General features: G+C 43.7%; 1 protein-coding gene across 2 annotated transcripts in view; it reads right to left on the minus strand.

Moving 5' to 3' along the window:
- Window positions 1-3,946, minus strand: part of ACVR2A (activin A receptor type 2A) — a 294,834-nt gene extending 290,888 nt beyond the window's left edge. Inside the window, exon 1 of one of the 2 annotated variants that reach the window (XM_086957266.1) lies at window positions 2,745-3,946. In XM_086957266.1, coding sequence (XP_086813392.1) covers window positions 2,745-2,799 — 55 coding nt within the window. In that variant the 5' untranslated portion in view covers window positions 2,800-3,946. The remainder of the gene's footprint in view (window positions 1-2,744) is intronic. The other variant, XM_086957265.1, reaches the window with a different exon arrangement.
- Between the last annotated feature and the right edge of the window lie 9,617 nt (window positions 3,947-13,563).

Consider the following 13,563-nt stretch of genomic DNA (forward strand, 5'->3'; position numbering starts at 1 on the left):
TATTTATTTTCAAGTCAGTCTACTTTGCTCTGGCACAGGGCTCCAAGTAGACGACTGTCCACCACGTTGCTTCTTTCAAATAAATATATGCATCAGTGAGTAGTGGAATGCCAGCATCAGTGAGTAGTGGAATGCCAGCAAGGAAATATCAGCTCCATCTGTGAATCTGAAATCTGCGAGAGTGGCCATTCCAAATTTACACATCCACTGCAGAGATTTATGGTAGACATAACAGTCCCAATTCTAGTTGGCCAACAGACTTCAGTCCTACCATTCTATAAAATGATTTCCGGCAAATTGACGGTGTTATGTTAAATAAAGTGATAACAAAATGGATCAATAGGAATAAACTGAGAGCTCCATCACTAGACATCATTGTTAATGTATCCACTAACCAAATTCAGCACAAAAAATAAATAAATAAAAATAAGGAAGAAGAAGGACCATGACTCCAGCAAAGCGAACCCCAAAACCTTGAAGGGTGCAGAGACCTACATGGCTACATGACCATGCACACAGTACAAGTGCCCTTCTCAATAGGTGGCGAAATAACTTGGGAACACTAAAATAGACCAGAGGGTGCGGGAGCATTGCCAAAGTAATCAGCTGTAAACCAAGAAACACAATTGTTAAGGCTGCCATTGCAGGACGCTTTGGTATGGAAATACAATAGTCTTGTCTTTGGACAGACGTTGATGGCCAGATAAGATGAATGAAACTCTAACCACAAACCTTTGCGACCCACAGCAAGCCTTCCTTAGACCGAATGAAGCAATAAGGCCTTCCCACTAGAAAAATGATTGATCTGTTGGATGTCTGCCGACCAGCAATTTGTTGCATACATCATTTTCTCTGCAACGCAGGAGGGTATTGCAACACAAAGGAAATGTTAGCGCTGTCAACAGATCCGTACCCAACAGCCAACAGAGTGCGCTATAAAATATCAATAGGACATTAGAAACGACCAAACACGAACTCAATGCCAGATCAACTACACACCACAAAACATTACAGCCGATCCCATGTACGGCTTTCGCTTGCCCATGTGAGAGCAGTACCGCCCTCTCGTGGCCATCTCTCTCAAAGGGTGGTAGATAATCAACATAACTACGAACCGTAACCAAGGAAAGATACCTGCACTGCTCTGCAACATGTATGCCTGTATTTTTAACGAACTTTGCAGGCTAGACCACAGACAGTCTCGGTTTACGTTTGAAACAAAAGGTTAGTAAAGGAGTTTAAATAGTTCCACTTTAAAGGTGGGTGTACAATTATTTATAGGTCATCAATGTCAAAAGACAAAGCTTAACAATTTAAAAGCATTACACATGGCACCCTTGTACTGCCTTTCCTAAGCACTACGCTAAATAACAGTAGTGAAACTGCCATTTTTTTCTCTCATCGAAATGTTAGTTGAAAGGGTCAAGGTACCAAAATATTTAAATGTTTGGCAAGCCTGAATGCGAAATATGTATACTCACCAAGGTACACATTATACTACGTTTATCAAAACACATTAGCAAAATGTTGTAACCAGGTGTAAACGAATTGACGTATAGGAAGCTATTTTAAAACGAGCCTACATTTTACAAGACGTTGCACCAAGGAATTAAAAAAGTGCAGTGTATGCATTCTGTATGTGGTAGATATATATATTTAAATGGATCGTGCTGCAGTGCATGCCTCCTCATGCGTCCTTATTCGATTAAAAGACACTGTTACAGCTGGGCTAATCTCCCGCAGCACTCTCCATTTCATAGCACACCATCTACACAGAGAAATAATCGATGACAGCACAGACAGACACAAGACTAGACTCTCCATTTACTAACCACACGCAAAGGCCTCCTTCAGTAAGGTCCCGAGCGTCTCCGGATCTCTGCATTACTAGTTAGCACAAGGTTCAATACAATTCATCACAAAATGTCTTAAACAAATTGAAGGCAACACTTCCGTTCGATAAACTGATGATTTTAAAATTACAGTTTTCAAAACAAGCAATCGATGTAGGTAATAAGGCAGTGAGAATAATTTGGGGAATTGTGGTTTGCACCCCGTGCTTAGTAGATACCGCAAAGAAACTGTTACCAACCACCCGTTAAGTGTCACCCAGAGCAGTGCTGTGTGCAGCCGGAGACTTGTCAAACATTAAACCACAACTCCCACAGTCGCATGGCTGGACTTTCATTCGCTGCAGCTCTCCGAAGAAGATACAGCTCCCAGACTTCCCATGTGCATGGAGAGCGGGACAAGAAACTATGAGGCTTAGGTCAGCAGCGCCACGTCAACCTGGACTGCAAACATGGGATTCAAGCACAATTCATCAACAACTAGACTGGAATGGGAATGAAAGGCTATGCAGAAGAAACCTTGCCAGAGCAAAGGTCTAGCGTTCCTTCCTTTCCCTTAATTAAACAGTCATGGCCACAATTCCACCGAACATGAGAATGCACATACGCGAACAGAACTCAACTATAACTGTTCTACCTCATGTATACTGAAAACGTACAGAAAATATCCTGGGAGTTAAAAAAAATGACCATGTGCGAGTAAGTCAGCGGTTGGAACGCTCCGACCCTGCATGCTTACTTCCACATTTCTAATCCACGTGTGCATAGCATGCCGCATACCCTGCGCACCGAACTGTTCAAAAGAGTCTTACACCCCGAGAAAATTTTACATTTCAGTGAAAACAACAAATGATAAAGGTTTTAGCATTTAAAAGAAAGTAGACTAGTACTTACCAGACGAGCAGGAGATGAGGAAGACCGCAAACGCCAGCTTGGTGGCAGCTCCCATTTTCAAAGATCCCTCTCAAAGGGGCACCAAGGTTAGTTAATCCAGGCAGTTCCAAGAGCATACAATGCAGCACAGCCCACTCTCCCTACAGAATAAGTCAACTATTATAAAGCCACATAAAGAAGCACATTTGGAAAGGCGACGGGGTAACTTGCCAAGCGGTAAACGTTAATCATGGAAGTGAGGTCGGGGGTCGGGCCGCCGGGGCGAGCATGTGCGGTGTGGCATCTGCGCGCACACACGGTAGTACCGTGGGACGGGAGCTTCTCCTCAAGGGAAGCGAGCTTCAGCGGCACATGCCGCCCACACCGACCGGATGGATGGTCCTTGGCTTCCACTGCACACAACCACAGGAGGGGGCGGGTCAGCTGTCAGTAAGAGGGCCTCCGGGCGGCCGGAGTCCGAAGCATGGCCCGCCGCAGACCTCCCTGGGGAGCCGCGGAGGTCTGTGCAGCGCGTGGCAGAACAGGGCGATTTATGTTGCAGCCACACACGCAACAAATCCAAAGATGTCCCACGCACCAGGCTCCACCCGAGGCCGATGCCTTCTGACCGGGGAGCTTTGGTCAGTCTGTCCGCTAAGCACGACGAAGGGGCAGAGGTCGCGCCGCCACGGACCTGGCAGGCGCCGGGGGAGCTCGGGGGCGCACCTTCTGCGCTAAGCTCCAGTGGATCCCATGCAGCCTAGGGAAGAACAGAACTGGGAGGCGATGTGGCAGTAACACCCGCCGCTCCCTGCGGGAAGACGGGCGCAGCTCCAATGTCCGGGAGACGCTCCTGTACAGGGCAGGCTTCTGTCCGGCTCGGCTCCCTCCCACCTCTTCACTTCGTCTACAGACCCGGACAGCACTCTCCTGGGTAAGAAGCAGCAGCGGCGGTCTTCGGATCATAGGCTGGACCTGTGCAGGCTTCCTGGCAGAGGAACGAGTCGCCACGGGCAACGAAACCCCTGCTCGTCGTGCTGCGATGCTGTGCGGGTGTCCGCGGTGTCACTGTCAATACCATATCTACCCATTCAGTCGCGCACGAATCCTCGGCCCAAGATGGCGGCGCAAACGAATTGTTTTTGTTTTCCCACCACCGCCTCCTCCTTGTAAGTCCCCCCTCCCCAGCAGAGCTCTGCCTACCTCCGCCCCCTGTCGCGCGACTCAAGCTAAAACCTGAGCGTCGGCGCTTCTCTCGATTGACGTGCAGTAGTCCAATCAGACCTTCCAACGAGCAAAGGGGCGGCAACGTCAGCAAGTAAATGGCTAATAGGATTTTGGGGCGTAAAAATAGGGCGGCGCTCGACAGCTCTGAGATAATTTTTAGGCGGAGGTTGGAATGTTTTAAGCTCCCGGACTCTTCTGTAAAAGGCGGGGTTTTCTCATCTGTTCACGAATCCCAGCAAAGTTTGGAACAAGTGGGTGTGACATGGAAAATGTGGGATCCAATCACGAGTGCTCCGCTTTTTAAATAGCCATAGAAGAAGGACATCAATGTCATTTCTCTCCAGTACCATGATTAGCTCAATGCCCATCTTGGAACGGGCATTGCGCTGCAATGGAATCTTGTTACGACGTCTCACCAAAAATACTCCCAACAATGCAAAACAACGTAGGTCTATTGCATGCGGTGAATGAAGCAAGTAAGGTGTGTTTGGCTGGAGTCCTGGGTCTTCTAGGCAAGCAATATATATAGCAAATCCCTCAGAGCAAATTAGATGAGCATGGCCACGGTCTTTCTAACGAGGTAACAAGGTAAGTGCATACTGAGATCTGAACCATCTGAGTTATTTCATGTACATTCTACCAATTTGAAAGGTCTCTGTTTCAAAGGTTGGTCTGTGGCTCAACCAGGAGGAATAGTCGAGGCTCCAGTTTGCGACTTCACTATATAACACTGTATAAATAATATCTCAATCCTCCTTCCTAGCCCCAAAAAAACGACAAAGCAGGTTACTACCATCACTCTCTTCCTCTGTCATCCAGGCCTCTGCAGTTTATCACTCACTATACACTTTGATTCTTTTTCTTCCAACAAAATCGTTTAGCACTCTTTGAGAACTTAAACTGGCAGTTACAGTGGCAACTCTGCTCGTTTTGCTGCAGAGTAGACAGGCCTTGGTGACTGGCTGTAAAGATGTGGATAGATATCCAGAAAGGAAGATTCAAAGGACAAAGTTCTTAATCCAATGGGTTTATTTCCAAGTAATTATGGCATACACGGGAGCGCCACCAGCTCTCAGAAAGAACAACAGTTTAATGCATGTTTCTATAACTGTAAATCTTAAACAGGAGTTGAACCGAAAGGGCATCCTCGAGAGATGCGCCTTCAAACATAAACATGTTTGAAGGAACACTCTCTCTCTCGAGGATGCAGGGGATGGAACGTGGGAAGCTTAGAACACATTAACAAACAGAAGCATAATACATTAATGGGAGTAGAAGAAAGACTATCTTACATCATCTCCCTTCTTATAAAAAAACAAAAATATAAATCAAACAAAAGAACTAAGACATATAAAAAAACCTTAAACCTAGTGGGAATGGAACAATTACGATTTGGCCTAACAGGTTCATATATTCCACTTGAAGAAGAAGACATTTGAGAAGACATTGGAGAAGATTGCAAATCCATACCTGCAAATGAAGTGGAAGGAACAACAGAAGAACAAGCATTGTTATGAAGTTACTCAGAGGTAGTTCCTACAGGAAAATGTGAACCTTCAACATCGTTGGAATCAGTTTTATATACAAGAATTCTTTTAGCTTGATCATTGGAAATTTTCACAAGAGCCCTTTTACTCCACCACCCCTTTTCTTCAAGAAAGACTGACCCTTTAGAAGTCTTCACAATCTGAAAAGGAGAATAACATTTTGACATTCCTTTTAACCATCTCTTCGGGTTCCTAAACAAAACCCAATCACCCACCTGAAAATCTTTCATAACAAAATGGGAAGAAGCATCAAAGTACTTCTTTTGCAAAGTTTGCTTTTTAATAACATTCTCCTTAAAAATACTCTTATCATGACAAGGAATACAAGAAGAAGTGTCCTTCCTTAAATCCTTCAACCAGTTTGGACAAATCACACCATTCGGATTTCTTTTCTTCAAAAGTCTGAACGGAGAAATACCAGTTGTTGAATGTGGTATGATTAAATAAGACCACATTTTCTTCTTCAAAAAATCTTTAACTGGGAAATTACTAGCAAAAGCTGTTTGCACACCCTCTTTTAAAAATCTATTAAATCTTTCAATTAGACCATTAGCAGCAGGGGAATAGAGTGCTACTTTTAAATGTTTAATGTCATGTGCTTTACAGTAATCTTGCATAGCAAGGGAACAAAAATGTGAACCATTATCTGTCACAATTTCTTTTGGATAACCCTCTATGTGAAAAACTCTTTCCAAAAATTTGATAACAGAAGAAGAAGATGGAGAGTCACAAAAATCTACTTCCACCCACTTAGAATGGTAATCAATTAAAGCTATTATAAAGCGATCACTAGCTGGCAATAAATCAAAAGGACAAGAAAAGTGCAAGGCAACTTTAGACCATGCCTCATCTGGAACAGACACAGGATGAAGAGGCAATTTATGGACTCTCCAGTGTTTATCCGATAAAAGACAAGAATCACATTTATCTATAAATAAGACAACATCCTTGTCTAATGCAGGCCACCAGAAAAACTCTTTAAGTTTTCTGGAAGTGCTTCCAATGCCTAAATGACCCTCATGCGCACATTCCACCAATTTCATACGTATAGAAGAAGGTGGAATGCATTAATCTCCACGCATCAAAATCCCACTTACAATGGAAAGATCTTCAGAAACCTGAGCAAAAGATTTAAGGGAAGCAGGTAAAGAACGTTCCTTTGGCCAGTCATTAACAACCATGTTATTTACAGCCTGTAAAACTTTGTCATCACTATAGGCCTTGAACTATAAATCCTGAGTTAAAATGGAAAAACCTCTCTTGAATCAGAAATTGATGCTACTACACATTCAACATCACTAAACTTTGTCTCTACATAATCCTCCTGGAGCGGAAGACTTGAGAGACAATCCGCTCTGACATTGAGACCACCAGACACATGACGAATTGTAAAATGAAATTCATGCAATCTAGAAAGTAAACGCACCAAACGTGCTGAAGCCTTCCCAGTACCATTACCATTCAACAAATTGAGTAACTGTTTGTGGTCACTTAGTAACACAAAGTGCGTGCCCCAAATATAACTCTTAAACTTTTCCACAGCCCACGAACAAGCCAAGGCTTCCCTCTCAATGGTAGAATAATTTCTCTCTGCAGTGGACAGAGACCTAGAAGCAAAACCTACTGTACGTTCAAGAGAACCTGTGAGTTGAGACAAAACCGCGCCTAGACCTAACTGGCTGGCATCAACTGAAATCGTACACTCAATTCCTGGGGTAAAAGATGGCAAAGCTGGAGAATTCAAAATTGCTTCCTTAATTGATACAAATTACTTATTTACAACATCAGACCACTCAAACTTACTATTTTTCATAAGCAGATCCGGTAAAGGTTGAACAATCTGAGAGTAACTTGAAACAAATCTAGAGTAATACTCTGGTATGCCAAGAACCCACCCTCACCCTCACACCTCCTCACCCTCACACACCCTCACTCACCCTCACCCACCCTCACCCACCCTCACTCACCCTCACCCCTTCATCCTCACACACCCTCACTCACCCTCACCCACCCTCACCCTCACACACCCTCACCCCCCTCACCCTCACACACCCTTACCCTCACCCTCAGTCACCCTCACACCCCATCACCCCCCTGTAGTTACCGGGTTTTTGGTTCTATTTCTGAGTGATGGTGACTTTGGCTTGCTACCATCCTAGATCCCTATTCCTAGCTTGTTTTGGTCCTTTTCAGGCCTCTTTTCAGACCTAGAAGCATAAACTAGAAGATAGCCGCTTTATATGTTGATAAATCCCTTATTTCTGACTCTAATCCATCTATTGCCTATTGGTTTTGACATAGTTATGTGTCCTTTCATCATTCTCAGGCCTGAAGACCTATAGTGGAGGGTGGATCCTGTAGTTCTGACTTTATATTACCTATTGGTAGGGTTTGTGTATGTACTCTGATAGAGCTATGTGTCTATTTCATCCTTTTCGGGCCTACAAGGCCCAGAACCAGAGAGACTCCATTTTGCTTTCTGCCTCTGCAGACTGAGATGTTTGTAGGTCAAGTGTGATGTTTTAGTTATGAGGTGTTGTTCGCTCTTTGCAAACTAGAGAGAACCGGCCGGAGCTGAATCTTATCAAGAAATGTCCCTGGGCTCAAGTCTCTAGACGAAACAAGCAGTTGATCACTGTGAGGGCGTCTGGAGCAGGGAGCCTGGTACATGGATTTGGTGGGAGGAGGCTACTGGCTGGAACTTTCCACTAGGGGAGAGCATTCCATATTAGCGAGAGGCAGAGTGTTCAGATGCTCTTTGGAGCTGAAGAGAGCGTTCAGATGAATCTTGGAATGGTAGAGTGTTCAGATGGTTTTTTGGAGCTGAAGAAAGCAGTCAGAAGCAGTTACTTGTCAGAAGGAGTTGTGATCAGAGGGAGCAGGTCAGAATGAGATGCAGTCTGGAGAAGATGCAGTCAGAATAAGTTGCTTTGCAATTGGAGTAAGATGCCTTGGAGACAGAATGAAGTTACATCATGAGAGATCAGTTGGAGCAGGCAGTTAACAGCTGGAGTTTGGAGTGATACCTTTTGGAAGAGACTGAAGTTATATTGTGGATTAGTCTGTGGGAGCAGCTGGAGTGAGTTGGACATTGGAGCTGGAACAATCAGACAGAGTGAAGAAGCTAGTGGAGCAGACGGTTATCAGAGCGGCAGAAACTATATCATTAGACTGAAGTTGGAAGGTGAAGACAGTTCGTGGGAGGGAGGAATCCAGTGCAGAGTGATCGGCGCAGATGTGTGTCCAAGAGTGCAGGGGAGAATCTGAGATGAGCCGAGGCACAGACGAGAGAGGGACCCAGATGACAGCTAGAACAAGACTTCATAATAATCATGTGATATCTGTCTTGTTATATTAGTGCCCATATATATATACATTAATCCTTTCCTTTATTTCCTAGGCTATATTCCCTACTGTATTGTTGCACTGATTAATCCCTTTTCTTTCAGCGGTGCACAGTCCTGTTATAATCCATTATTTCCCTTTTTAGCTATCTACAGTTCCTGTCAGCTATATGTGGATGTGTTAGTAATAAAGCTTTCTTGTTTACCGTTCTAATAAAGAGACCCCGCAGATCTATGTATTCCTTAGATGTGTCTATTCCCCTTTACTTTTCAGGCTATGTCTAGATTGCTAGTTATTGTGATGTTATAATTTGCTATTGTGTAATAAAGGGACCCCAGTTCTTAGTGAACAGCTGTGCAAGTGTTATTTCTTCATGACTAACCTTTCTTCTAGCCAGATGCTGTTATGTGGACGGATGTGTTTCCCGTTCAGGTAAGTGGTAACTGAGCAAGGGAGCAGGGAGCGCCTAAATCAGAGAATAACCTTTGCATATCGTGATTTGGCCATTCTTGTGTGAGAGGATTGAACTGTCTATCTATCACATAAAATATGATATTGTATTCCCAGTAGATATTAGATATATAGAGAAACTTCCCAACAGAGAGAGAGAGAGCTGAAGGTATTCATAGGACAGAGATTGAGTGGCATCAGTGAGAGCATTGATTGTGATCAATGTGTATACCTACAGGATTGTGGCTTGAGAGAGAGAGAGAGCACCGGGAGGATACGGTGTGTATACCCAGAGGATTGTGGCTTGAGAGAGAGAGAGAGCACTGGGATGATACAGTGTGTATACCCACAGGATTGTGGCTTGTGTGAACACTGATTGTGGTCAGTGTGTAATGGTAAGTAATCAGAACTGCCCCCTTCACTATGAGGAGGAGGGTAGCATAGTCTGGGCCTGAGTTGCCGTGAGACTATAAAGTGAGATCATAGGATATGACATGGAATTCCTTAGTAATTAGTGAGTATTCCTAGTAATCCTATAGATTTAGTGGTGTTTTTGATGATATGAGCTTGTATATTGCTAATTCCCCATCCCCTGGAAGGTACCTAGGCACTGTGGTAAGAAGGCTCTGGGGAGGGAGATGGTTACGTTTTGGCTGGATTGGTGGTGTCTTGGTGAGCTGGTGATATCTGGTCTGAAAATCCGGTCGTTACACCCCCTCGCCCTCAGACACCCTCACTCACCCTCACACACTCTCACCCAGCCTCACACACCTTCACACCCCCTCACACACCCACTCACCCTCACACCCCCTCACCCTCACACCCCTCACCCTCACCCTCACACCCCTCACCCTCACACCCCTCACCTTCACACCCCCCACCCTCACACCCCTCACCCTCACACCCACACCCTCGCCCACCCTCACTCACCCTCACGACACTCTCACCCTCACACACCCTCACACTCCCTAACCCTCACACACACTCACTCACCCTCACACACCCTCACCAGCATAGCATAAAAAACCTTGCATAGCAAAACATAGCATAGCATAACAAAACAATGCATAGGATAGCAAAACAAAACCTAGCATAACAAAACAAGAAATAGCATAGCAAAACACAACAAAGCATAGCATAACAAAACACAACAAAAATAGCATAACAAAACATAACAAAGCATAACAAAACATAGCATAGCATAACAAAACAACAAAACATAGCATAGCAAAACATAACAAAGCAAAGCAAAACAAAACATAGCATAACAATACACAGCAAAACATATCATAAGATAAAACATAACAAAACAGCAAAACACAAAGCATAGTATAACAAAACACAGCATACATAACAAAACATAGCATAACAAAGCATATCAAAACATAACATAACTTAGCACAACAAAACATAGCATAACAAAACACAACATAGCATAGCATAACAAAACAAAGCTTAGCATAGCATAACAAAACATAGCATAGCATAACAAAACATAGCATAACAAAACATAGCACAGCAAAACAAAGCATAGCATAATAAAACATCACAAAACATTGCATAGCATAACAAAACATAGCATAACAAAGCATAGCATAGCAAAACACAACAAAACATAGCATAACAAAACATAGCATAGCATAACAAAACAAAGCATAGGATAGCAAAACTAAACATAGCATAGCATTACATGACTCTTTTCGTTATTTATTAACGGAATTGTGGCTCGGATGTTGGATGCCTGTGTCGATGCACCTTCGTTGGCGGGCCTCAGGGTCCCCATCCTGATGTTCGCCGACGACACATTAATTCTGTCCAAAACACCGGGTGGCCTGCAGCGTGCCCTACATATCTTTGATCACTTTTGCGGGGAACACGGCTTGGAAGTTGTAGTGTAGTTCCTATTTTCCCAATAGGCCCTGCGCATTGGAATAACATAAACAGTAGTATCGACGTAGAAGTGCGGATCTTCCAGGCCTCCACTGACTATGCTAAACTTAATTGGGTTTGTTACCAACTAGCTCAGAGGTCACTCGAAACTTTCTTGACTGAATAGGAAGTGATCAGCTTCCCTGGCACAGCCAAGAAGGGATTCAGTTTTCCAACAACCGTGCAACATGACAACTTTGCTCCTCAGATCAGAGTCAGTCTCTAGGGTCGTGTGAAACAATAGACAGTTATTTTACTCAGTCAGTGGTTGTGCAGTTTACTTTCACAATATGTAGAGAATAGAGAGACGGGCGTTTTCATTAAAGGGTAACATTTATTGAACAGTCTTTCTTCTCGTACAAGAGAAATTAATTGCCACAATTGCAAGACTTGTTATTATAAAAAGTACGTACAGTAAGATGAGTATTGCGAAATAATACTGTAAAAGCATTGATATGGTTTCTTAGCCATACAATGGTTTAAAATGAATAAAACATATATACATTCATATATACATTAGGCTAAAATACTCAACTGGTGCTTCTAACTACGCCTACCCCAGTGTACCTGACCTAAGCCTAATACTTGGGAGGGGAGTAAGTAAGTAGCTTTGAGTTAAGTTGGTTTTACCAAGGTTTGCTTCAAGAATTCTCTCTAAGGGTTTAGTCAACACCATACCTCTGGAATAGAATGATGGAGGTCTGGTATCTCCTTCAGGGGGTCGATATCCCAGTCACCCGCAAGGGTAGACTAGAAACGCCGGAGCTGGATTTCTCTGCAGGAGAAAAGACAGCGTCTCTCTCAGCGCGTCGAGGAAGAGGAGGGGCAGCGTCCGCGGGCATCTTGCATCTGCTGGGCTCCTGCAGGGGACGGCTGTTCAGCTCCTAGGTTCACCACACCATCGTTCGCTAGTTAGCAGCGATAGCAGTAGCAATAGCAGCTATGGTATCATCAGCATAACAGCAACTTCAGCAGCAGCGAGACAGCAGCAACATCAGCTTTTGCTTAAGGCAACATTGGTAATATTTATACCTGAAAGGTGCCTTGTTTGACGTAAGTTTTTGGACATAAGACGTCAATAAAGATGTCACTAGGAAGTGATCGTCTATCAGTGCTCATTAGAGTTCTATTACTAATCAAAACATAGCAAGCGGGGATTTCCAGGTTGCTGAGTTTTTATCTTGTTGAAGAACTCGGAGTGTTAATCTAGGAATCTTTGGCCCACATGCATCAAGCATTTTTGTAGTCGCAAACGGTGCGATTACTTAAAATCGGCCGTTTGCGAATGCAAAAGTGCTTTTTGGGATGCATGAAGCAATTTTAGAATTCGTAACATTGTTGCGAGTTCTAAAATTGCGGGTGCTTTTAAGAAGTCGCAGATGTGCGATTTCTTAAAAGCAATGCATCATTACTTTCACAAGTGCAAAGTCGCAATTAGGGTGCCAAATTTACCGAGTGGTTGAACCACTCGGTAAATTTGGAAAAAGTGTTTAAAATGCTGCAAATGTTTTTTTTTCTACATTCATGTTTCACACACACATGTCCTTAGGACATGTGTGTGTGAAACATGATGCGAAAAATACATTTCAGGGGTGCATGGGGGGGTCCTTTGGACCCCCCCCTGCACCAATGGAATTTTCAAAGTGCCACTCGCAATTTGCTGATGCCTTCCCATTGACTCCTATGGGCCTTTTGGCCCATAGGAATCAATAGGAATTGCGAAAATGCACTTAAGAATTCGGTATTCATTTGGGATTCGGTAAAAATTGCGATTTTTACCGAATCCCAAATGAATACCGAAAACAATGATGCATAGCATTTTGCACTTCTTAATTTGCGATTCCTTATTTTTCGCAAATTAGGAAGTGCAAAATGTAACAATGATGCATGTGGGCCTTAGATAGTAACTTCTGCTATGTCATTGCACTAATTGGTTGCAAAGGAAGTGGCAGAGAAAGCGATTCTGAAATGTGGCTCTGTTCGTGTGAGGCCAGAGACGAGTTTCTGAATATTGCACTTGAACGGTTATGCCAATATAGGGAATAAATGGATTTATAGCCGAATAGGGGCATAAGGTCACAGTATCGATCAGGGTCCTAGATTAGAACGCTACAAAGTGAACGTGGGCAAGACCAAGCTGATGACTTTCTCGCCTAAGCGTAGAGCCCCCCAAAATATTTTTGAATAATTGCGAGTTAGAGGTGGTCAGTGTATTTACTTACCTCGGGGTCCAGATCACCAACAATCTAAAGTGGTCCTACCATATAGAAAAGGCGGTCCTGAAACACCCACAGATCGCGGGAGCATCAAGGGTTGAACACAAAAAATCAAAACCTAAACCT

Source organism: Lissotriton vulgaris, chromosome 2_1 (assembly GCF_964263255.1).
Source record: "Lissotriton vulgaris chromosome 2_1, aLisVul1.2, whole genome shotgun sequence".
NCBI lineage: Eukaryota > Metazoa > Chordata > Amphibia > Caudata > Salamandridae > Lissotriton > Lissotriton vulgaris.